General features: G+C 40.9%; 1 protein-coding gene across 1 annotated transcript in view; it reads left to right on the forward strand.

Annotated features, from left to right (window-relative positions):
• MEGF10 (multiple EGF like domains 10) overlaps positions 1-27,150 on the forward strand; it is a 181,432-nt gene that overhangs the window by 42,450 nt on the left and 111,832 nt on the right. Inside the window, exons 2-4 of the mRNA XM_042934177.1 lie at positions 1,200-1,339; positions 9,566-9,667; positions 11,472-11,572. Of these exons, the coding sequence (XP_042790111.1) occupies positions 1,224-1,339; positions 9,566-9,667; positions 11,472-11,572 (319 nt within the window). The 5' untranslated portion in view covers positions 1,200-1,223. The remainder of the gene's footprint in view (positions 1-1,199; positions 1,340-9,565; positions 9,668-11,471; positions 11,573-27,150) is intronic.

A 27,150-nucleotide genomic window follows, 5' to 3' on the forward strand; every position in this document is an offset into this window, starting at 1 on the left:
TATCTCATGGGAACCTCATACTTGACGTATCTGAAACTGAACTTCAGCTTCTTCCTTCCAAAAGGGGAGGGTGTCTGTGCCTCCCATCTTAGTGAAGAGCATGCCCTCGACCCATGGGGCTATCCCAGGGAGTGCTCGTCTCTTTCATTCCCACCTTCCGTCACCAAGTTCAATGGATTCCAAGTCCTAAAAGCCTCTCAGTTTCACTCAGTTCCCTGCAAGGTCTGTGTTTTCCCCAGTGAAGTTCATGTACTTTGCAATGGTGTATAAAACCCATTGTGATATGCCTCTGTCTTTTTCTTGCCTGAATGAATTTGAGCTTCCTAAAATGTGCCTGACCATCCCTTACTTCCAGTTTTCTCTGTGTGGACTATTCTCCTTCCTTTTGGTATCTCCTTTGCCAGCCTGTTTTGCAGATATGTTATTATTTGCTTCTCTGTTGTGTTCTTTCTTCCTCTCAATAATACCAGGATGGTTTTCTCCAACACCCACCTCTAAACAGCTTTATACCTATTTCTGTACACCTATGGAGAACCGTCCATAAGATAGCTGGTTTTGTTTCTGTTGAGCAAATGGGAAAAGTGAAGCACTATGTATAACAATTGTACATCATGATGATTAAATTATAAATGTCTCACTGGCCAGGGACTGAAACCACATCTGTATTTTATGTCCTTTTTGCATGGTGCCTAGAATAGAGCAGGCGTTCAGTGCACATTGAGTGAATTATTGAATGAATCTCACTTTGAGCTGAGGTGTCTCTCTCTTGAGTCAATGGAGCTTCTGTTTCATCATTTATCCTCTGGGACAAATGAGGCCAGATTCCTCTGTGAGCCCTCTTCTTCCAGAAGGGAAATGTGCCTGGTGAGAGAATCTGGAAGCCTGTGTTGCTCTGTGTTGTTCGGGTAGATTCCTTTAATGTTGGCTGGCATGGATGAGAAGGGCTTTTGTTGTGGTGGCAATTAATGATGATTTGCACATTTTTGTAATTTACAAAGTGGTGTCCCCCCTGCACAGCACAAGGAATACCTCTCTCTTGGACCATGAAATCTGGTGACCTGTCTATTTAAACACATGGCTTGTTATGCCTCGTTCGGCCCCAGTGACAACTGGTACCGAATGGTTGCTGTACTGAAAAGAATTATGTTTGGGTCACTTTAATGCATCTCTAATTTGGAGTGTTTTTTTTTTTCTTATAGGTTGTTCTTCAGTAAAAAAAAAAAATGGTTATTTCTTCGAACTCATGCCTGAGCTTCATTGGTTTATTGTTATGTCTCTGGAGCAGGACAGCATCCTCGCTGAATCTTGAAGACCCTAATGTATGCAGTCACTGGGAAAGGTAATAGTTTTGAAAGTACTCTGCGAAATGATTTCGGATAAGTTATTTTTTAATGTACTATCATTAGCAGTCTGATCTATGAAATTAGAATTTGAGAAGAGACGATGAAATGACTTATTTATGTAAAAAGCAGTGGTTATATTAATAAATTAGACGGTGTTATTCACCTTGGTCTTCTGGAATATAAAGTGAAAGAAAACTTGATCTGTTGATTCCAACACAGGAGCAATTGTATGATGCAGGGAAAATATTACTAGCTCCCTTAAAATGATCTCCCAGGCATCTTCTCCTTGCTCTCGGTCTATTTGCAGTAAGCTCAGGGAGCTAGACTTATGCATGAGGAACCGATGCATGAGCAGTGAAAGACAGCATGAGATACTGTCCTGAAGTGTTGGAATGTATGGTGTAAGAAAACTGGGCTTTATGTGGCCTGAAAAGGGAGACAAGGTTTCTGGAGGAACGGGGCAAAGGCTGAGATGTTCTCAAAGACTTGAATAAGACAAGTGGATGGCGGTGATGATGTGCGGTTCTGGGAATGGAAGGGAGCTTGAAACCAGGGCTACCCAGACCGCTGAGGGCCTTGAGCAAAAGACTAGTGTTAGTACAGGACCGCAGGAGGGCGTGGTTGAATAGATTACAGCAAAGCAGACGATGTAGTGTGCAGATCAGGGCACTTTGCAGTGGGAAATACAGAGGGTGTATGACACAACAGATCATTGTCAGAGATCCCCTAGTCCTTTTGGGAACACACAGATAGCACAGACCATCCAGTGCCATTACAGTACAGTCAAATGTCGTCTACGCCCCTCTCCTGTGCTAGTTGCATTCCTAAGAAAACATCTTTATCCAAAAGTAACATTGTACATGGCAGTTTTTCAAAGAGAAGGTGGCATCCTTCTAGTATGCCCCAGTACTCAAGAGTAATAGGTATGTTTGATAGCTGTATATGCCATTGCATCCACCTCTCCATCGTTTGTCCCCATTACCCCCAGCGCCATGAGTAGCACACCACAGGGTACACATTCCAGTCACCAGGTAAAAGCCAATACCACACTGTATGTCAACTAACTTGAATTTAAATAAATAAATGAAAAATAAATAAATAAATAAATGGAAAACAAACAAACAAACGAGCACAGGTCAGAGGCTTCCCAGCACAGCAGCTGGGGTATTGGAGGGGCGCACTGGTTCCTACACACATAGTTCCATTATGAAACTTTAAGCTGTAGAGGAAATACGTGTATGTAATAAAGTTCTATGTGTTTGCAGTATTAACTATATTACATAGAATTGAAGGGGAAGGACCTCCTATTAATTATCCTCATAATCGTTACAGCACCTCCCATAAGTGTTTCACTTACGAAGTGCATAATAAACACCCATAAATGCATAAAAATGAGTCCGTGAATATAAGAAGGGGTACATTTCACATTTAAAAAAGGGAGGGCCATTGACGGTTGAATTTATGGGAGGATGCAAGCTTTGGAACAGAAGGAAAAAATCAAATTCGTAAGATGCTCTGAAATAAGAATCAGTCAGAATCTTGGTCATACATTGATTGTAGGATGTGAAGGAGGCAGGAAAGGGGGGGATTTACAGCCTGCCCGGTGAAAGAGTGGAGGTGTCATTGCACATATGAAAAAAATTAAAGGAAGAGAGTTGATTTGAGAGGGAAGGGGTTAGTGTGGTTCTGCCATGTTGTGTTCTTAAGATCGGTGTGAGAGGTGTGCCTGGCTGTGTTTGGGAGTACAGGATTGGGAGTCCCCAGCATGATGAGATTGAACAGGTGGGCTCTCTGAGGGAAAGGCTATAAAGAAAAAGCAACCAAGACTTGAGTTAATCCAGCACCCTCTCATACACGCACATTTTGCCCCAATTCCTTGTTCAACGGTTTGACGAAACTTGGCAGCACATAATTGCATGTTCTGTTTGCCATTGATAATTCCCGGCATCTAAAACACTGCCTTGCTTGGGGCACGTGCTCAGGAAATAACTGTTGCTTGAGTACCTTCTGACAAGGAATGAAAGGACTTCATATGGAAATCAGTGGGGCAATGGGGAGAGAGGAGAGACAGACAACAAGGGGCACATTGGTCTCTAAACCTAATGCAATCCCACTGTTGAAGAAGTGATTAGAGTAACCTCTAAAATACTAACTAATGAGGACGGCAAATGAGGGTGAAAGAGTAGGGAAATGATGGAGGGTTTTTTTTCCCCCCGACTGTATTTTTTTTTCCATGACCTGCTAGAAAAAAGGATGGACAACTGTAATCTTCTTATTGATACATTTCCCGTTTTAAGGCTAGATGATGATTCTTTGAAGAAAGGTAGAAGAAAGTGGGATTGTTTGACAAGAATGAAGGAAGGAATGTAAATTAAAATGGTCAAATGAAAGTGCGGGTGACGCCTTGTCCTGTATTTTCAAAAACACTCGGGTAGGGGCGCCTGGGTGGCTCAGTCGGTTAAGTGTCTGGCTCTATCTTGATGGCGTGGAGCCTGCTTGGGTTTTTCTCTGTTTCTCTGTCTCTCTCTCAAAAATACATAAGTAAACATTAAAAAAGGTGAAATAGGGCTTGAATTGAAATGGGGAGAGGAAGATGAGTTTCAAGGACAAAATTCTTGGTAGTAGGTCCGAGCGGGGCTCGCTGTAGCTGTGCCTTATCTAAACCCCACCTGTCCCAAGTGGGTTCGGCTAGAGCCTTGCTTTCCACAGTGTGCTTAATGAGCATTGCCTGTCAGAAATGCAGACCATCAGGCCCTGCCCCAGGCCTGCTGAATCGTTTATTTTCAGACAAAAGCAGGCCTCCTTTTAATGCAGCGGTTCTCAGAAGGTGTACATGAAATGAAATTAAAGAAAGTTAAATCATTTAGAATATACAGGGGGTGCTTGTTGTTAAAGGCAGCCTGCGCAGCCTCCTGGGGGAGACTGATGATTCCGTGAACTTTCTGTTTCTGCTCCGCATCCCTTTCCCTGTTCTGGGAGTTGAAGTGTTTGCATCTATTAGGGTTTCCTCTCAGGAAGACACAAGTGAAGAGGAGCCCTTCTTTGTCCGTCGCCTTGGGGGTGGAGCACAGAAGTGGTACTGATTGCAGCTAGTCCTGAAGCGAGCAAAGAAATGATCATTCTTACCATGTCTGATGAAAGTAACAAGATCATTTTGGCAGATAAAATGTCACTAACCACTTTGGAATGCATCCAAGTGATGATGGCTTCCCCCCCACCCCCCGCCCCCCGTTCTTTGACCTTACATTAAATCTTGCTGGGGTTTCTCCCCGGATGATATTTAATAGGTTAAAATCACGGTGTTGATATGTTTTCAGTGTATTTGAGAAGATTAAGCAAACAAGCAGGAGATGAAGAGTGTATGCATCGCTGTGGGGAAAGTAGTGTAGAATTGAGGTCAGATTCCATTGATACCGCAGTTTGGCGCTTATTGTCTACTTTAGAAGCTTTAGATGTTCTAATGACATCCGAGAGGTAGCCTGGGACAGGGTGGTGTCTCGGGGCCGTGGTGTTAGTGCTGGCTGTAGAGTGATTGCTAGCACAGGGAGCTCAGTGCTGATCATTTGTGATAAAAACACGTTTGGGGTCACCTGGGTGGCTTAGTCGGTTAAGCGTACGACTTTGGCCAGGTCATGATCTTACTGTTCCTGGGTTCAAGCCCCGTGTCGGACTCTGTGCTGACAGCTCAGAGCCTGGAGCCTGCTTCGGATTCTGTGTCTCCCGCTCTCTCTCTCTGCCCCTACCCCACTGTGTCTGTCTGTCTCAAAAAAATGAATAAACGTCGAAAGAAAAACACACGATTGACGTAGACAGTCAAGAAAGTTCCTTCCCACACTGACTTTAAGAGCAGCCGCTGGTATATGTGCTGCTGAAGTGAGTACATAAGAGCAGCTGCTGAGGCGCCTGGGTGGCTCAGTCGCTGGAGCGTCTAACTCCTGAATTCGGCTCAGGTCACGATCCCAGGGCCGTGGGATAAATCCCCTCATTGGGCTCCACGCTGAGTATGGCACCTGCTTGGGTTTCTCTCTCTCCTTCCCTCTGCCCTTCTTCCCCACTTGCAGGTGCTCTCTCTCTCTCCCTCTCTCTCAAGAATTTAAAAAAAAAAAAAAAAAAGAGCAGTCGCTGATGAACATGGAGGTGTGGACTGTTAGCAGAGGCGCTGATGAAGTTCAAACAGCAACCCAGAAGCTGTGATAAAGACCCAGAGGAGGCTAGCCTGTTCAGAGACCTTTCTCCTCAGGATACGAGCACACAGCTTCCACAAAGTGGCCCCTTGAAAAGTGACAAGTTAGTTGTTCAACTAGTTAGGTGGGTATTGAGCAAATTTACGGAGTATTTGGCAGTCACAATTTGAAAATTATTTACTAGTCCATGCTTATAATATACTCGAGTTTAACAGTAATTTTCAAAATTATGTGCATTGTATGGTTGTAATAATATAAAAACTAAAAAGCTAACTAAGACTAAAAACGAAAACCCCTGGAGACTGTAAAAAAAATCTGCTATATGCTATTGGTGGTTACGTATGAGTTAGAGAATTCTCTCCTTAAAATGTTGTTTTCCAAAATTTGTAGTGTGATTGTAATGCCATTAAAAATGGGTAAGAAAAGAGAGAAAGATTGTCTAGAAAAGAGGAAGAATGTATAAAATGCAACAGAAAGGAAATTTGGTGTGAAAAGGCTTAGAGCCTTTCTCCCACAGACTTAACTAGAAGCCTGTTTCTGATCATCGTGCCAAGTAATTTGTTTTCAGTCAGTTCTGAACAGAGTTTGAGCTTCCAGATAATTTAAAAAAAATTTTTTAACATTTATTTATTTTTGAGAGACAGAGAGGTACAGGGCATGAGCGGGGGAGGGGCAGAGAGAAGGAGACAGAATCTGAAGCAGGCTGCAGGCTCTGAGCAAGTTGTCAGCACAGAGCCTGACGCGGGGCTCGAACCCACAAACTGTGAGATCGTGACCTGAGCCGAAGTCAGATGCTCAACCGACTGAGCCACCCAGGCTCCCCTAGCTTCCCAATAATTTTAAGAAGAGGAGTTGAGGTGGAAGAGAAAGGCTCAAAGCATCGTCAATTTTGTCTTTGGTTATTCCCCAAACTGTACATATTTCTCTGTTAAAGCCATATTGTGTTGTTTTTAGCCTTGTGAGCTGGCCTCTGTTGAGAGCTCTTAGGGTGTGGGAGCTGCAGAGAAGATGTTCAATACCTTTTTGTTGAATTGGAATCCTAAATGGTTCGATGACCCTTTCATGGAGAAGAGCTTTTGTATCTTCTAAAACCACGGAAGCATCCTGCAAGTGTGTGCTGTTGGTGACGGGCAAGAGGCCAGTGAGCAAATTCCTGTTCTTCGGTATTTCCTCTCATTTGAAACAACCTTACAGGCTGCTAGAAATTAGTGAACATACTTCTCATGATCGCCTATGGAATCCGTTCTGCCATCCACATCAAATGGGCTGCGTTTGCCTGGGACCCATTTGTCTATGATCACTTCTGCTCTTGAAGGCATACAGACGTTTAATGTCATAACATAACCTTTGAAATTTTATGGGAATAAAGCATTAAGTGTAGTTCCAACAAACCAATGTAGTTCACTTGTATCAGTGCTGTAGGGCCTGGTAGAATATTGTTGTCACCCAACTGGCATTCATTTAGAGTGGCTTCTTTTTAACTCCTCTAGTGGAGGAAAGCAGCTGTGTTTTGTTCACAGGTAATACAAGACCGCACCTGTATGGTAGTTTCATATACAGAGGATGTTCATCTGCTTTGCTGTCCACTGAAAACAGAGTGGACAAATAATGCTACAGACCTCGAGGTTCAGTTATTTACAAGCAGCTGGAGAGGCAGGAAAAAAGTTGGCGAGGTCTTCTAATTTGCATTAACGTGAACCTCAGAACAGTGCTGAAGTCAGAAGACATTAATAGCTTACTGTGATATTTCGTTCCAAGAAACTTTATATATTTTTAAAAACACTTATTTATTTATTTTGAGAGAGAGCATGAGTGGGGGGAGGGCAAGAGGGCAAGGGAGAGAGAGAAAGTCTCAAGCAGGCTCTGTGCCGTCCGCACAGAACAGGTTATGGGGCTCTAATCTCACAAAACGTGAGATCATGACCTGAGCCGAAATCAAGAGTCAGACGATTGAGTGACTGAGCTGCCCAGGCACCCACCCTAAGAACCTTTGTATTTTAACAGAGGCCTCTTTTCCCCTAAAGGAGTAATATCACAGATGTTGGCATTTACATACTGTGCGATCATCTGAACCTGTTCTTGCCGGTAGCCTCAGGTTGCATGTGGTAGAGAAGAAAATAGTCACCTAAAATGTACGTTAGAAATTCAGAATGCCAAGTGGAAGGGATCTTCAAGACTACCTCTGACCCCCTGGTTTTAAAATGTGGTTATCAAAACCCGGGAAAGGGGCGCCTAGGTGGCTCAGTCAGTTAAACCTCTGACTTTGGCTCAGGTCATGATCTCACAGTCGGTGAGTTGGAGCCCTGCGTCGGGCTCTGTGCTGACAGCTCAGAGCCTGGAGCCTGTTTCGGATTCTGTGTCTCCCTCTCTCTGACCCTCCCCTGTTCATGCTCTGTCTCTGTCTGTCTCAAAGATAAATAAAAACATTAAAAAAAAAAATAAAAACAGGAAAAGAAGGTTATTTGCTGATGGCCATCTAGTTTCTTACTGTTAGATCAGGATAACCCTGTCTTCTGCTAATCCAGTGATCTGTTCAGTAAGACCTGTTGCATCTGCCTAAGATTTGTAGAGGATCCCTAAATTTACCTAGAAATCAAGGTGCAATGGCCCAAAGAATGAAATACACAAAAGTGAATAGTTAGGTTATTTTATAGACTTCCTATTGAAGCCTAAGTATGTTATGGCTAACAGAGACTGGCTGCAGAAAGAAATCCCACTGGTGGGGAGGCCAGTACTGCATAGCTTTTCAGATGAGAAGGTTCTGCCCTATATCTAACCTGAAATATTTATTTTTGATGGAGAGAGGGTGAGCAGGGGGTGGAGCAGAGAGAGAGAGGGAGAGAGAGAACCCCAAGCAAGCTTGGCAATGTCAGCACAGAGCCTGATGTGGGGCTCAATCCCACAAACTGTGAGATCATGACCTGAGCTGAAGTCAAGAGTCAGATGTTTAACTGACTGAGTCACCCAGGCACCCCTAACCTGAATTTTTTATGCCAACATTTCAAACTCATTCCTTCTGTGGCTTCTCTAGTCAATACCTAGACTAGAGAAGTCTCATCTGTACCTAATAATGAAGTTGGTCCATTGATTTGCTGCAAGTGAGTCCATAATTGTGGCCTGTTTTGTTTGCTAGGGTGAATTAACGATTTTAGTGAAAATCTTTGAGACTGTTAAAGAGAAGAGGATTAACTTGTTTGGACAAGAGGATGCTTCGGGTTCTCCCATAGGCAGGAGCTCTAAGCTCTTGAGCCATGTAATAGACTGCTTTAAAATGAAGAAATATGACATTGAACATTGAATGCTTTTGTGTTTCGTGGATGTTTTCCACCTGCATTCTTAGGCTCTTAGGATGGCATGCCTTTACTTTAACAAGAAGCTGTTAGTGAAATGTATTGAAAACCCAGGCTAAGTGGCAGCAGGCTGTGGGTATGTATATTTCAGGCTAATTGTTTCAGCGGTGTGTTTAGAACCTAGCTTAGAGACTTCTTTGTAGTTTTTATTCAGAGGTTGTATATATTCTTCCACCGCCTGAAAAGTAGGGCAGGAACCCAAAACCAAATTAATTCAAGTTCCAACCTGAGAAGTGTGTTCTTTTTGATTTTCCAAAATCAGTACCAAAATGTACTAGTAATAATATTCACATTGTCTCTTAGCTTATTATTTGCATGCACATTTCGATTGAAAACTTCCTCGTGTAAGTTCTGGGTTAAGCCTGGATACCTGGGATGAGGGGATGCCATTAAATATAGAAACGTACATGGTGGTAATGTTTTCAAGTTTAGGGTTATCAGAGTTAATGGTGAGTAGTAAAGAGAATTCTTTTATGAATTTAGAACATGAATTCTTATCTTTTAAATGTAATATTAATATTGGTCCTTTTGGTGTTCTCAGTCAAATAAAAACCTGTAAACACGTGGAGATTCTCTTTTGAAAGTCAGCAAATGGAGATAATTTAGTCTACGATGTTTGTATGTACACACTACATCATTAATGTAAGAATAGGAACTACTGATTCCTTACCTTTCTTCTTCTTTTCAGCTACTCAGTGACTGTGCAAGAGTCATACCCACATCCCTTCGATCAAATTTACTACACCAGCTGCACTGACATTCTGAACTGGTTTAAATGTACGCGGCACAGGTAATCAAAGTTCAGGTCTATTTATGAAGTTTGGCTAACTGGGAAGTACTTTACTACAGAGACATTACATGTATGAGAAGATGCGTCTGTTCATCTAGTCAATAGTTATTGAGTGCTTGTTACTGTCCTAGCCTTGTTCCAAACCATAGGAGATACAGACATGCAAAAAAAGTCTGTCCATGCCCTTGATGAGCTTACAGGGGAAGTGTCTCCTGGTTACCATAGTTTGGTTAGCAAGAATTCATGCAGCTTTTGTGTGATGTGTAAACGGGGGAGATGCTCTTAATTATGGACGTCAAGAAACTCATATTCCAGCATACGTTTCTACTTGAATATCTGACTCAATTTGGACTAATTTAAACTTGAACTCAACTTAAGCCACGTTTTTCCCCCTATAAATGTGAAAACAGAGAAGAAAAACATCTTAAATATGAATGTTAATATGGAAGGGACCAGTGATGCCTTACTTCTATTGGTAAAATGCTTACCATGGTGTGAGTCATGGGTCTAATGTGACACCTGTTGATTTATACTGCACTAAATGTTATACTCAATGTTATTTCTTCAGACAGGCTTTCCTCCACCACTCCGTCTAAACAAGTATTCCCTTCCTGTCACGATCTCTCTCCTTACTCAGGCCTTATTTTTCATCACACTATATAATCATTACTAGTCATGATATGACCGATTTATTTGTTTAATATGTATCTGCACTTAAATTCTATATGTCTGTCTTCCCCAGTAGAGTGTAAGTTCTTTGATGGCACGGCTTTATATTGTTTTGCTCACTCTGAGCTACTTCCCCAGTGCCTAGAGCAGTGCCTGGAATGTATTAAGCACTCACTGAACGTGTGTTGCATAAATGAATCAGTGAATGAATGAAGCTTTAGTTAAATGTGAGAGTCCTTTGTATACTTCTATTTTTTTTTAATTTTTTTAACGTTTATTTATTTTTGAGACAGAGAGAGACAGAGCATGAATGGGGGAGGGTTAGAGAAAGAGGGAGACACAGAATCTGAAACAGGCCCTGGGCTCTGAGCTGTCAGCACAGAGCCCGACGCGGGGCTCGAACTCACAGACTGTGAGATCATGACCCGAGCTGAAGTTGGACGCTCAACCGACTGAGCCACCCAGGCGCCCCTGTATACTTCTATTTTATAGTGGGATGAGACTATGTTGTCTCATTTTTCAAGGAATTCTTTGAATTCTTCCTTTAAAACATATGTGAATGGTAATTAGATCAGTGTCATAGCTGAAATTAATTATACTCTCTGAGCTATCTCAAGATAAGTGAAATAGGAAAGTCATAAAACTTCTGATCCCTTGAAATAAAGTATAACTTGACTTAAATGGGCAATTTTAATATATTCTTAGCAAACTGATAAGAGTTAGCATACTATTCATCAAGACATTTATTCCATGTTTCTTCTTCTTTTAAAAGTTTTTAAAATGTTTATTTATTATTGAGAGAGAGAGAGAGACAGAGGGGGAGCAAGTGAGGGGCGGAGAGAGAGGGAGACAGAATCGGAAGCAGGCTCCAGGCTCCCAGCTGTCAGCACAGAGCCTAACTGTGGGCTCGAACTCACGAACTGTGAGATCATGACCTGAGCTGAGGTTGGAATCTTAACTGACTGAGTCACCCAGGTGACCCTCCCTGTTTCTTCTTAACTATTTTAGAATACTTTGCTCTTCATACCTTTGTTATATATATGTAATAACCCTTTGGTATTAAAATAAAAATCCTTGATTTCTAATCAGATTGTCAGTCAAAAGAAGTAACAGTGTGATTTCTCCCTCTGTGTAGAATCAGTTATCGGACGGCCTATCGACATGGAGAGAAAACTATGTATAGGCGCAAATCTCAGTGTTGTCCTGGATTTTATGAAAGCCGGGAAATGTGTGTCCGTAAGTAAGACCTTTATCCCTTTGTGGGTCACTTATTTTTCCCAGTGCTGGTGTGCATCTGTTAATGGCAGCCAAGATGGAGGCCTGGGGAGATGGGGAAGCTTGGACTATTCCCTTTCCCTTTTGATGGCTGCTTTCCTGCTCTGTGGAATGAGGGAAGCATTGCTCTGTTCCTCTGTGTTATAAAAAATCTCCAAATGAATGTTGCCTGAGGAGAAAACAGATGTTATAGAAGGATTATTGAAGGCTGGATGTGGTAGTGTTCATTACAGTTTTGCAATAAGTGTCTCTTTGGAAATGGGTCAAGTTGTCACTCAGGTCACAGAAGGGAAGAGAGGCATGACTTTCCCGCAGCAGCTGACTGGAGTCCCAAGTCAGCTTCTGAGAGGCGGGTGTGTTCTTTTCTGGTGCACAGAAAGATGAAGGCTTTCACAAAGTAGAAGAGTTTTCACACTAAGCACCGACACTGTCTGAGTCACAAAGTAGACCTTCTTCTTTGTCATTTTCTCTCTCCCTTCCCCAGCTCACCGGTTCACTCTGGAATGTCTCAAGGCAAGCTTGATATTTTATGATACACTTCAGAAAAATCCTAGAATATCATGTGGGATGAAGTTTGCAAACTGAGGTTTCTTACTACTGGGTTTAGGACATAGAGAAGAGATCATTAGAAAGGGTTTTATTCAAATATTTTGGGTCAACACATAGCTAGAGGGGCCACTTTGTTTTCTGAGCTGAGGCACTGGTGTTGAGTTGCATAGAGAGACAAGGTTCTGCTCTAACTGGATGGCATTAGGATCAATTGAACACCTCTTAGCATGAGTATCTGCAGCGCTGGGTAATAGCCCTGGGTGGCCTCAGATAAGCCCTTTATACCTCTTTGAGACTCCTTTGCTCTCTAGTGGAGAGAGGAGTTAAACGGATATGTGTGTGTGCCCTCTTCTTTCCAGTGACTGGATTCTATTCTTTAAATGAACAGCAGCAGTTCCTCAACTTTGATTTAGAACCAGGGCTTTTTGTGATAATAAATGTTCACTGAAAAACTTAGAAAATAGAACGAAACAAAAGAAAAGGAGGGGTGCCTGGGTGGTTCAGTCAGTTAAGCATCTGGTTCAGCTCATGATCTCACGGTCCGTGAGTTCGAGCCCTGCACTGGGCTCTGTGCTGATGGCTCAAAGCCTGGAGCCTGCTTCAGATTTTGTGTCTCTGTCTCTCTCTCTGCCCCTCCCCACTCACACTCTGTCTCTCTCTCTCTGTCAAAAATAAATAAACATTAAAAAAAAATGAAAAAAAAAAAAAAAAAAAAAGAAAAGGAGACTACATTGAGAGTATGTTCCCTGGTCAGTAAATGTACTTTTGTAGCATATTGCAAATGTTATTGTGCAATTGCGTTGTAGATACTTAACCAGTTTCAGCTGTTGAATATTTGTGCCATTTCCATGTTTTACCTATTATGACCTGTTCTAGAAGACATCATCATGGTTAAATCTGTGTTCATACCCTTAATTAGTAGGTAAGGATACCTTCCTAGAAGTAAAATTCCTGGGTCAGAGGTATATACCTATTTTTAAAATGTTTGGTGTCTTTCTGCTTTCTGCTGCTACTTACAGTATTTGGGAATGCTTTTTGCTTAAACTGTGTGCCAATTTTCCCTTTGGTATTTTTTTTTCTTAGTTTGCATGCCTCTGATTAACAATGTCAAATAAGAAAAATTACATGTTTATAATCAAACATCTTAGCTAATAATTATGAACCGATCTCTGTGGCCCAGGCTGATGGGAGTTTTCAAAGCAAAGCCCTGAGCATGCGCCCAGGCAGAACAGGCATGGACCCTGGCTGTCTGGGCTGACCGCTTCCCAGGGGCTTCGGGGTGACGTTATCTTGGTGCCCTTGCCAGGGCTCTAACGTACAATAACAATCATCAATAGAATAAGAGAGTGGTTGTGTCTCCCAGGATTCTTTTCTATTACCTAGGTCACAGAAATGTTATATAAAGTCAGAATGCTCTTGCATTAAGTTAGGTAGAGACTGGAGAGGTGTTTGGGCAGTCTTCTGTCGTACCTTCTTTCCTTGAAGGCCTTGCGCTTAGGAAGCTTGATTTTACTGGCAAGCTGGTGGGAGGAGCATGGATCCAAGCAAGGTCTGTTAGGGTTTTGGTGCTTCATGGTCCCAGCCTTCCAGAACCCAACACCTCTGTCATTTCCTGCATCGCTGCTGCCCAGCTCTAGCATCATCACACGTCGATATTATAATGATAGAAATGACTTTTCCTTTATCTCACACTAGGTGGGTCGCAAGGTGTCCTCCTCCTGATGGCTTTAGCATTTGCCTCTAAAGTTCTTCTTTTTCTAAGCCTTCCTGCCTGACCAACTGCCCCTGGACACTGAAACATTTTTCCCTTAGATATGTTAATATATTTGATCAGCTTACTGTCTCCTCTCAGAGGCCTGGGAGCTATTTGGTCTCTTTAAAGGTATTTTGCATCTCTCCACTCTGATGTCTTGATTTCATAGCTTTACCCCAGAGGATGATCAAGCTTCCCTTGCTTCCTTGTTCTTGGGGATGCCTCCAGTCAGTCTTCTCTCCTCTCAACAGCTGGCTGCAGTGAGGCACCCTAGTGGATAGAGAAGGGAGAGAGAAGACAGGACTCTTGGTTCTGCTCTCCTTTTCAATTAGTTTTTGCTGTCAGGTACACAGAATAGTCATCATTGTTAACTGTTTCTAGTTACCAGAAGGAATTGAAACACAAGAATTGGTTATAATTTTAGTTTAATTTTTGGTAGTAAGTTTTCCTAGAAGGCAAAAAGGATGGTTTCATGCAAATACATACCCATATTTGAAAAACATATCCTTTAATTAGCTGGACTAGATCCTTCTGGAGAGCAAGCTCTATTTTTATTACCTCTGCTTCATCCTGCTAAAGATGATGCATTTCCTCTAGACTCAGATTGTGTAGAGGCTGCTAGTCCACAGAGCACATTTTGAGTCACCAGGGTCTCTGTCCAGAAGACAGATTGTGTCATCAGGCAGGAAGAATCAAGATGGAGAACGTAGGGAATAGCATTGGAATCTGGGTGGGAAAAGGAATGTTTGGAAAATTTTCCATAAAGAAAATATTACTAGACCTGAAAATGTCCATGATTTCTTGAGGAGGTTTTAACCTATTCCTAACAATAATTAAACTTTTAAGTGTATTCATCTTTCAGGGTTACTATTCTTGCCCAATGTTGTGTTTAATTACTTTTGATGTGGAGAAATTCAAATAGTAATGAAGAAAAGCACAGGGGAATGAAATGGGTTCAGTGTATGTGTGTGTGTGTGTGTGTGTGTGTGTGCACATTTATCTGTGTATATATGTATGTAGTGTGTGTACCTGTATGTGTGTGTGTATGTGTATATATATGTTTTTTTGTTATTTATTTTTAAAAGTTTTTTTTTTAAGTATAGTTGACACACGCTGTTACGTTAGTTTCTGGTGTGATTCTTGTATACTTCAGCTTCTCTATATGTCATGCTATGCTCACAAGTGTGGCTCCATATAATAGCTAAAATGCAATTACAGTGTCATTGACTACATTCCCTATCCTGTGGCTTTTACTCCTGTGACTCATTCATTCCATAATGGGAAGCCTATATTTTGCACTCCCCTTCACCTTTTTTGCCCACCCTTCCACCCTCTTCCCTCTGGCCACCATCAATTTGTTCTCTGTATTTGTAAGTCTGATTTTGCTTTTCTAATTTATTTGTTATTTCTAATTTATTGTTTATTTTCTAATTTATTTGTTATTTATTTGTTATTTCTAATCATTTGTTCTGTTTTTTAGATTCCACAGATGAGTGAATCATATGGTATTTGTCTTTCTCTGTCTGACTTATTTAGCATAGTATCATTAGGTCCATCCATGTTGTCATAAATGGCAAAATCTCACCCTTTTCTTTGTATGATACTCCAGTGTGCGTGTGCGTGTGTGTGTGTGTGTGTGTGTGTGTGTACACATCACATCTTTATCCACTCATCTTTTTTTCATATGTCATTCTTTTTTTAAGTTAGTTTATTTATTTATTTATCTATCTATCTATTTATTTATTTATTTATTTAGAGAGAGTATGTGTTAATGGGGAAGGGACAAAGAAAGAGAGAGGGAGAGGGAAAGAGAAAGAGAAGAGAATCCCAAGCAGGCCCTGTGCTGTCAGCACAGAGCCTACTGTGGGGCTCAGTTCCACCAATTATGAGATCACGACCTGAGCTGAAATCAAGAGTTGGAGGATGCTCAACCAACTGAGCCGCCCAGGCACCCCAAGATTTCATTCTTTTCATGGCTGAGTAATATTCCGTTGTGTATATATAACACATTTTCTTTATCTATTTATCCATCTATAGACCCTAATGTTGTTTCTGTCTCAGCTATTGTAAATAATGCTGCTATATACATAGGGGTATAGATACTTTTTTGAGTTAGTGTTTCTGTTGCCTTCAGATAAATACCCATAAGTAGAATTGTTGGGTCATTTGGAAGTTTTTCTTTCTTTCTTTCTTTCTTTCTTTCTTTCTTTCTTTCTTTCTTTCTTTCTTTCTTTCTTTCTTTCTTTCATGTTTATTTTTGAGAGAGAGAGACGGAGTGTCACCGGGGGAGGTGCAGAGAGAGAAGGAGACGCAGAATCTGAAACAGGCTCCAGGCTCTGAGCTAATGTGGGGCTAGAACCCACAAACCGTGAGATCATGACCTGAGCTGAAGCCGGACGCTTAACCAACTAAGCCACCCTTGGTAGTTCTATTTTTAATTTTTTGAGGAACCTTCATGCTATTTTTCATAGTGGCTGTACCAATTTACATGCCTACCAACAGTGCACAAGGGCTCCCTTTTCTCCACATCCTCACAACACTTGTTATTTCTTGTCTTTTTTGTAATAGACGTTTTAACAGGTGGAGATGATATCTCATTGTGATTTTGATTTGTATTTCCCCAATGAATAGTGATGATGAGCACTTTTTCAGATACCTGTTGGCCATCTATATGTCTTCTTTGGAAAAATGTCTGTTCAGATCCTTTGCCCATTTTTTTAATTGATATTTTTTCTTCCTCTTGAGTTGTGTGAATTTTTAAAAATATATTTGGGATATTAACTCCTTATTGGATATATTATCAGATATGTGATTTGCAAGTTTTTTTTTTTTTATTGGTAGGTTGCTCTTCATTTTCTTGATGATTTCCTTTGAAGTGCAAAGGATTTTTAGTTTGATGGAGTCCTACTTGTTTATTTTAATTTTTGCTGCCTTTGCTTTTGGTGTCATATCCAAAAACTTATCTCTAAGGTTGATGTTAAGAAGCTTATTGCCTATGTTTTCTTCTAGGAGTTTTATGCTTTCAGGTCTTATGTTCAAGTCTTTGATCCAAATTGAACTTATTTTTGTGTGTCATGAAAGACAGTTGTCCGGGTTTTTTTGCATTCTTCTGCATGTGGCTGTCCAGTGTTCCTAGTACCATTTATTGAAGAGAGTGTCTTTTCTCCATTGTATATTTGTGGCTCCTTTGCCATAAATTAATTGACCATGTATGAGTCAGTTTATTTCTGGCCTCTCTGTTCTGCTCCATTGATCCCTGTGTCTGTTTTTATGTCAATACCAAACTGCTTCGATTCCTGTAGTTTGAAATCAGGAAGTGTGATGCCTCCAGCTTTGTTCTTATTTCTCAAGATTGTTTTGGCTTTTTGGGCTCTTTTGTGATTTCACACACATTCTAGGTTTCTTTGGTCTAGTTCTGTGAACAACATCATTGTAATTTTGATAGAGATTGTATTGAATGGTAGGTGGCTTGGGGTAGTATGGACATTTTAACATTACTAATTTTTCGAATCCATCGTTTGGAATAACTGATATATTGAGTTTATAAATCTAAAAACCTAGTGTGTGATATGCTAAATTCATCTTAGAGATGTTTTATTCATTAGTCTAACTCTAATAAACACACTGAAGGATCTCTAACTCATGTTTTACAAATTTAAACACCATCAAGTTTTTAAAATGGAATTTATGCTTTTAAAATGGAATAGACACTATAGATTTTGATGATCTTACGCATTTCCACATTAAATTCAAAATATTCACAAGGCTGAAAAATAGTTACCCTCTTAAGAAAATAATTATATCATCTCATGTTTTTGCTTTACTGTAAAAAAAAATTTGGTGGTCTCTTTTCAGTTTGCTGAAGTGTTTTTTTTTTTTTTTTAAGTTGATTTATTTATTGAGCGAGGGAGAGACAGAGAGCATGTGTGCACAAGTGGGGGAAGGGCAGAGAGCTAGGGACAGAGAGAGAATCCCAAGTGGGCTTCTTGCTAACAGTGTGGACTATGTGAGGCTCAGACTCACGAACTGTGAGATCATGATCTCAGCTGAAATCAAGAGTCAGATGTTTAACTGATGGAACCACCCAGACACCCCCAGTTTGCTGAAGTTTTTGGTTAATTCATTAGTTTGTTTCAATTGTAGTAAAAAATACATAACATTAAATACCATCTTAATAATTTTTAAGTGTACTATTTAGTGGTGTTAAGTGTATTTACTTTGTTGTGTAACGGATCCCTAGAACTTTTACATTTTTTAAAATTGAAACTCTGTACTTATTAAATCTTAATTCCCCCCTCTTCCCTTACTCCAGCCCTTGGCCATCACCTTTTAACTTCTACTTCCTGTTTCTGGGGTTTTGCCTACTTTAGAGACTTTATATGAGTGGCATCATACAATTTTTGTCCTTTTATGACAGACTTATTTTACTTGGTACAATGTCCTCGAGTTTCATCCATGTTACAACTTTTGCTAGAAATTATTTTTTTTAAGTCTACATAATATTCCTTTGTATTGTTTTCTGAAGTTTTTAAAATATCAGGGAACCTGGTTCTTTATTGTTACCTTGATGGAACATACTGAGTCCCTTGTCTATTCCAGACGTTGCCTTCTGTATCCCTGAAATCTGAGACCCATTCTGTCGTAGTCTTGTTTTTCAGGTTAGGTTCGAACTATCAACCCAGTTGGTGACCCCATTTGATTGAATGTGACATATCTTTTAGTCATTAAAATATGTAAATGTATTTTTTTTGCCTAACTTTACTGTGGTAATTACTATAATTATGTATTCTTTTCATGTAAGTCATATTTTATGACTCATATCTCTTGTAAATATGAAAATGATATCTCATTGCATTTTGCATATCTCATGGTTGGAATGTGAAATCATAACCTCTAAGGTCATCTTACTCACTCTTTCACCTTCCTTTGATGCAGGTCCCATGTATAGTCTAAAGTTACAAGAGGGACAGTTGTGTGGCTCTTCCTCCAAGGTATTAATTTCCTCTGTAAGATGAGCAGTCTCCAGATACTTCCCATCTTCCATCTTGTCAAACCCCCACCCCTGTATCTAGTCCATATAGGTTTCTCATTTAGAATTTTTCTCTTATTCCTGAAATGAAAAGATGCACAACACAAACTAGCCTGAATGTAGTGTGTTCAAAGATTATAAATTAACATCGATGTCTTCCTCATTGTTTTGTCTCCCTCACTTTTCCTTCCTTCCTTTCTTCCTTCCTCCCTCCCCTCCTCCCTTCCTCCTTTCCTCCCTCCCTCCCTACGTACTTACCTATTCACTCATTCAATTATTGGACACTTAAACAGTTTAGTGGATGCAGTGAGCATCATTTTATATCTCTCTTTGCACATGTGAGTGATTCGTAAGATAAATTACATGGGACTTCTGGGACAAAGGGCATGAATATTGTATCAGTAAGGATTAGGTTCAGTTCTGAGATAGAAGTTTCTTTCTTTCTTACCTATGAGCCCAGATTTGGGTAAACCAGGAGGGGCCCAGGCAATTTCCACCTTTCTGCCCTACCATCTCTGAGGTACAGCCTTCATCTTCATGTACCATTACTGATCTCTGTGTATCAGTTTTGTTCCCAAGCAGTGGATGGAGGAGGCAAGAGTAAGAGGCAAATGGCAAAGGCAGCTGTCTTTTAAGGAAAGTTCTTGGAAGTGATTGCATTCTATTTCCACTTTGACCAGAATATAGTCACCGGCCTTACTAACCTGTAAGAGCCTCTTAATTCTGGATGATCAGGAACCTGCCTGGTAAAAATCTATTTTTATGGGATGGTAATAATGAATATTAGGGGACAGGAGCCATCTGAGCCACATTTTAAGACTTTTTGATACAGATTGCCAAATTGCTGTCGAGCAGGTTGTACCAACTTGCTTGCCCACAAGAAGGGTGTGAGCGTGCCCACTTCTCCATATCTTTACCAACACTAGGTATTACTATTGCTTCCAACCTATGGGGGGGTTGGGAATGGTAACTTGCTTGCTTTACTTTGCATTTCCTTGATTACTAGTGATGGTGTTCTCTTCAGAAACATATATTTATCAGCCATTTGTATTTTGGCTTCAAGGATGAGAACAGTCTGGAGGATACAGTGAAACTGCTTTGTTCTTCAGAGAGTCACAGAAATGCTGATGAGAAGCAAGAAGGGGCAGTAGAGAAAAAGGGGAGACAGTGTGAGACTGCAGCTTGAATAATAAATGCCAAGGTCAAACCAGCAGAAGACTCAGGCCCTTCAGAGCTTCTTATCATCATCAGTGTTGCTGGCGTCCTTTCCCTCCTCACCCCAATGTTCCCCAGGTCCCTCTCCCCCATGACCTCAACTCTTTGAAGCTCTGGGGATGGCATAGAGCCTGGTGGCCTCTTATCTTCTCCCATGGCTCCCCACCATGAGCCCTGAGGAGAGAGGAATACTCTCTGCTCCCATGGCAGTGAGGACAGCTTGAAGCAGTGAACGTGCACTGTCCATGGAGAGGAGCCAAGATCCAGACTCATGATCTTCATGGAACTGCAGTTTTGGAGTAAATGAATGTTGGAAGCAGCCCTAAGTGCCTCACCATTATTTACAACAATAGAACTTCAGGCAGGTGCCTTTGCAATACACACAACTGATTTCCAAACACATAGTTGAAACCTGACCCCCTAGCAAGTAGGAATCTCTTATTGATTTGGTTTCACGGGACTAGGAAAAGCTCATAGGAAAAGCAGCAGCAGAGTGGGAAGTTGGCACCTCTCCTTCTGTGGGATTGCTTAATCATGAAACAAGGCTGGCCATCCATTCTCATTCTGGTGTCCTGGGTCTCACCTTGGCTGGTGGCAGAGAAGGCAGGTGTAAGCAGGGTTGCATGTGGCAGAATCGTGAATGGACACATGACATGACCAGGGGTCCCTTCTCCTGTCTAGCTCTCATCCTTTTGTTTGTTTTTTTGTTTTTATTATTTATTTTTGAGAGAGAGAGAGAGAGAGAGAGAGAGAGACAGAGCATGAGCAGGGAGGGGCAGAGAGAGAGGGAGACAGAATCTGGAGCAGCTCCAGGCTCTGAGCTGTCAGCACAGAGCCTGTTGCAGGGCTCGAACTCATGAACCGTGAAATCATGACCTGAGCCGAAGTCGGATGCTTAAGTGGCTGAGCTACCCAGGCACCCCTGTTTGTTTCTTTTTAGTGTTCTTTTCTTTTTTTTTTTTTTAAGTTTATTTATTTATTTTTGAGAAGTGGGAGGGGCAGAGAGAAAGGGAGAGAGGATCCCAAACAGGCTCTGCACTGTCAGCACAGAGTCCGACTGGGGGCTCGATCTCACGAATCGTGAGATCATGACTTGAGCTGAAATCCAGAGCTGGACGCTTAACCGGCTGAGCCACCCAGGCACCCCTGGCTCCCAACTTTTTGCCCCACGTGCCCAATCTTCTACTGGATGCTGCTGCAAAGGAAAAGACCATTCTGAAAAATGTTTCTTTGGGGGTAGACTTAACTCTGTTTTCCTATTTTTGTTAGATAGGGAAGGTCAAATGCTAACTTCAAATTCAAGCTGCCATGGGGGCATTACAGGCAGTGCTGCTTGCGAGCAAGACAGTGGAAGAGATTTGCGGACTGGGTCATCCACTCTATTGCCTTGTAGGCCAGCCCTGATGGTGGAAGATCGGTTCCCATGGATGTGCCCTGCCTGTCTTTGGCATTCATTAAGAGAACTCTGGAACTGTAAACAAGAAGCCTTAACTCCCACACACTGAACTGTATATGATTTCCTGTTCTTAGCAGAGACTAGTGTGACAATTGATTACCATAGCAGTGAATGAATATTCACAGCTGATTTTTAACTTGGCCAATTTTATGAAAAACAGACCTGATTATAGGCAAATAGGGAGCTAGAACTGGGGTGGCTGTTTACACAAAAAATAATTCTTGCAAATGAACTTACTCTTGTTTGAATGTCATGCTTCAGTAAGCAATGGGTTGTAAGTCCAAATTTTGGGTTAAGGGCTTAGAGACATCTGTAGCTCACTTACCCAGGACTATTTTTCTTCCAGGAGGCAGATAGGCCACATAGGTGATGCTTTAAAGGGCCATAGAACCCACACATTTCCCCATATATATATATATATTTTTTTGTCCTGGAATATTATGTTAAACTGGAATTAATAAAAGCTTCCCTTTTGGGAGAGAGGGCACCCTCTCTTAGAAGTAGCTACCTGGAACCTTGTGTTTAGAAGGATTCTGAGGCCATGTTTGTGCTAAGAGAAAGAATGGAGTGACTCATTGGTGCTTTCTGTCATTATCATTAGGTGGCCCTAGTGCCTCACATTTGCCATCCCTCTGGTAGACTCTGTATGACATCCTGTGGCATTTTGGACCTCTTGAATCATGGAGGTATCAGTTGAGGTTCCTGAATCATACAGCTGGCCATAGACTCCTGTTATACTTAGCTTTTCCATTTAACTATGAAGTCGTATGTACTTGTTTCTCCTATTGTCCCCCAGAGAAATGAGCTTTCTCTTTGTGAGCTGGAATATTCAGGATTATATTGTCAACAATTTTATTTACGGAATGGAAACAGATACTCAACAGCCACACTTTGCCTCCATGTAGGCATAGGAGGGTCTGGTAGGAAGGGCATTGCAGGCAGAGCGTCCTGATGGGCAAGGGTTTTAGGAATAGCAGCCCTGCAAGGACTCATTTCCCTCACCTGGAGATTATAGAAGAACACATTAAATTCTTTATTGGCCTTTTGCTGCTGAAAAGATTGGGGCTCAGATTTTTCAAGATGACAAGTGCTAGGGTCCAGGGCAAGGTGCCTTGTGTGGGCTGAGAAATTTCCACCTTTGGCAGAGGGCTGTTTATTGATGAGCTGGGCATCTCTGGGGGAGTGAGGGGAGCACGGTAAGAGTTTAAGGAGTGGGCAACACCTCTCTGAAGCTGAAGGCAGTCTGAGCCTTCTGCTCTGGATTTGCTTGACTCTCACAAGCTTGATTAATAATAGAGTTGTGATCTTGTCAAATATTTCCCAACAACTGTGGTGGGTCTTGAACAGACTCTTTTGAGGCCGGATTAAAGTGAGACAATCCTATTGGGCTAGCCGAAGAGACCCTGAGCTGACAGCAATCAGATGGTATGTTTCTAAGTATACCTACTCATGATGCCCTTTCTGCCACGGCAGTGGATTTTTTCATGTTTCCATAGGGACCCTGTATTCTGTTGCTATGGAGCCCGACTTGGTTTGGAGGAACCTATCAGTAAATACTGGGAAAGGCCCTTTGTCCACATGTTTCACCAGCAGAAATTCCAATTTTCCCACACATCTATTGGAACCTAAACTTCAGGTCTCCAGTTTTGGTCTTTAGTCTCAGCCACTACTGAAAATAGGAAATCTGATAAATAATGCAGACGATCTTTGTTGATTTCTCGATGGTCAGTGTTTGCTCACTAGTTAGGATTTCACAAATAGAAACTATGAATATAATAGTAAATTGAAGATACCTTGAGTTTAAACAGATGGAAGTCATGTCTGCTGCCTTTTTTTTTTTTTTTTTTTTGCTTAAGAAAGCCTGACTTTAGAGTCCCATGGAGGCAGTCCAAAGGAAGGTAATGAAAAATCCTTGCCTTATCTCTAGAAAATGAGTTCCTGCAATTTTACCCTTTACAAGACAGGTGGAATTCTTACAGGTCTAATAATTTACACAGCCTCCTTACAGAGATAGATAATAGCTAATAGGAAAGCTCAGAATGGAGAAGCAATTTTTATTGTACTATGGTTTAAATCTTTTTACAGCAAAGTAATTTTAAAATAATGGGAAAAAAGCACATTTTGATTTAAATGTCCAACCACAAAACATTGATCTGGCCAGGTGGTCGCAGAACTTGCATTTTTTAGTCCAGGATGGTGACTGTCAGTACTTTTACAGATAATCCAGTGGTAAACCTATTCCATCCCTCTGGGCCACACACGGAGCTGCTAAAGGAGAGGGAGACAGGCACTGACACAAGCAGTGCTGCATGGACACTATTCTGTCTTTAAGCTGCAGCGATATCCCAAGTTTTTTCTTGAAGAATAATTCTAAAAGGGTTGAAAGAAACCAGCTAGGCCTCCAAGAGAACCACTCTGTAGAAAAACAGTCTTCTGGGGTGCCTGGGTGGCTCAGTCATTTGAGCATCAGGCTCTTGATTTCTGCTCAGGTCATGACTCATGGTTTGTGGGATCAATCCCCACATCAAGCTCTGTGGTGACAGCGTGGAGCCTGCTTGCGATTTTCTCTCTTTCTGCCCTTCCCCAGCTCATGCTCTCTCTCTGCCTCTCAAAAAAATAAATAAACATTAAAAAAAGAAGAAAAGCAATCTTCTTACTCAGACAACAGAGGGGAGCATGATTTGAAGGTGGGCCTCCCTGACCATCGAGGCACATTGGAGGGGCAAAGCTGTTATGACAAGTCTAAAAATATGGCGTCCCCAATGATGTTTAAGCTCAATAATAACTAGGTTAATCTATTGTACTTGGCATGTCATTGAGGGACAAAAAAGGAAATATGCCACCTCAAATGAAATCAGTCTGTTTATCCAAGGAGACTAGGCTTCCAGAAACTTGGACCCTGTGCATTATCTGTAGTTTTATGTCTCTAGTGTGGGCTACTGAATATCCATCCTGTAGAATTCACTGTTGCATCATCCAGTAAGATTGGGAAATGCCTTGTGTTTGATCCCCTTTCTCAAATATTTATGGTAGTCTGGTGAAGGCTCTGGAAATGGTTGGGTAAAGGTGTGTCTAAAATTTATTTGGCCATGAAATTCCACCCCTACCCCCACCCTTTCCAACCCCAAGAACATGATAGAACTGGTAGTACTCAGACTCTACTTATTTGAGGAATAATGCTTTAAGGGATTCAGTTTTCTTTTCTATAACTCTAGACTGGTAACTGTAATTGTCTAACTTTATCAGAGACTCTTTGGAGCTTGAATTTCTTGAGTTTTCTACCCAGGTTTATTGGGATATAATTGACATATAACATGTAAGGTGTACAACATGATAATTTGACACACTTACATATATTGCAAAATGATTACAAGAAGGTTAGTTAACACTTCCGTCATCTTTCATGACTACTGTTTCTTGTTTGTGATGAGAACATTGAAGACGTACTCTTCTTAGTAAATAATTTGTATATAATACAGTATTATTAACTATAGTTGACATGCTGTACATTAGAGTCCCAGAACTTATTCATCTTGTTACTACAAGCTTGTACCCTTTGACAAACTTCTCCCCATTTCCTCTACCTTTCCAGCCCTGGGGCCACTGTTCTACTCTGTTTCTATGAGTTTAGCTTTTTCAGATTCTGCAAAGAATAACATCATATGGTATTTCTCTTTCTGACTCATCACTTAGGATAATGCCCTCAGGACCATCTATGTTGTCACAGATGGCAAGATTTCCTTCTTTATTGTGGATGGATAACATTCTTCTGTATGTATATACCACATTTTCTTTGTCCATTCATCAGCCAAAGGACATGTATGTTGTTTCCCTATCTTAGCTATTATGAATACTGCTGCAGTGAACACGGGAGGGCAGATATTCCTTTGAGACCTGATTTCATTTCATTTGGATATGTACCCAGAAGTGGGATTGCTGGATCATATGGAAGTTCTATTTTTGATCTTTTGAGGAGCTTCCATACTGTTTTCCATAGTGTCTGTATCAACATACACTCCCACCAACAGTGCCCAAGTGTTGGGCACTTCTCTCTGTTCTCACCAACACTTCTCCCTTGTCTTCTGATGAGTGCCATCCTAGCAGGTGTGAGGGGATATGTATATGACTCTTTTGGAAAAAATGTCTATTCAGGTTCTCTTTTTTAATTGGATTGTTTGGTTTTTACTATTGAGTTGTATGAGTGCTTATATATTTTGGATATTAACCCCTTATCAGACATGAAATTTGCAAATATTTTCTTCCATCCTGTAGGTTGACTTTTCACTCTGTCAATTGTTTCTTTTGCTGTGCAGAGTCTTTTTAGTTTGATGTAACCCCATTTACTTATTTTTACTGTCATTGCTTGTGCTTTCGGTGTCCTATCAAAAAAAAAAAAAATCATGGCCAAGACCAATGTAAAGCACTTTCCCCCTATGCTTTCTTCTAGGAGTTTTATGGTGTCAGGTTTTATATTTTAAAATGTTTTTAATGTTATTTATTTTTGAGAGAGAGCAAGTGAGTGGATGAGGGGCAGGGAGAGATGGAAACAGAAAATCCGAAGCAGGCTTTGTGCTGTCAGCACAAAGCCCGACATGGGGCTTGAACCCATGAACCGTGAGATCATGACCTGAACCAAGTCAGATGCTCAACCACCTGGGCCACCCAGGCACCCCAGGTTTTATATTTAAGTCTTTAATCCATTTTGAGGTTATTTTTTTTAGTGTAAGAGAGGGGTCCAATTTCATTCTTCTGTATGTGATTATCCAGTTTCCTTAGTACCATTTATTGAAGAGACTATCCTTTCCCCATTGAGAATTCTTGGTTCTCTCATCAAATATTGTTGGCCATCTATGCCAGGACTTATTTATGAGCTTTCAATTCTGTTCCTATGGTCCATATGCCAGTGCCAGGCTGTTTGGTTATAGTAGCTGTGTAATATAGTTTGGAATCAAGAAGCACGATGCCTCCAGGTTTGTTTTTTTCTCTTAAGATTGCATTGGCTATTCAGTGTTTTGTGGGTTTTTGTTTGGCTGTTTTGTTTGTTTTTAAGTAGATGTCACACACAGTGCACAGCCCAATGTGGGGCTTGAAGTTGTGACCCTGAGAGTAAGATCTGAGCTGAGATCAAGAGTCGGTCGCTTAACTGACTGAGCCAACCAGGTGCCCTGTTTTATGGTTTTATAAATAATTTAGGATTGTTGTTTCTATTTCTGTGAAAATGCTATTGGAATGCTGTAGGGATAGGATTGAATAGGCTTTGGGTACTATGAATATTTTAACAATATTAGTACTTCCATCTTTCCCTTTACTGGTGTCTTCTTAAATTTTCTTCATCAAAGTTTTATATTCGGTGTACAAAAGTTTCACTTCCTTGGTTAAATTTATTCTTAAGTATTCTATTATTTTTGATGCTATTGTGAATAGAACTGTTTTATTTATGTCTTTTTCAGATATTTCATCATTACCATGTAAAACTGAAACCGATTTCTTTATGTTGATTTTGTATCCTGTAACTTTACCAAATTTGTTGATTAGTT

The sequence above is a fragment of the Panthera leo genome, chromosome A1 (genome assembly GCF_018350215.1).
Source record: "Panthera leo isolate Ple1 chromosome A1, P.leo_Ple1_pat1.1, whole genome shotgun sequence".
Classification (NCBI taxonomy): domain Eukaryota; kingdom Metazoa; phylum Chordata; class Mammalia; order Carnivora; family Felidae; genus Panthera; species Panthera leo.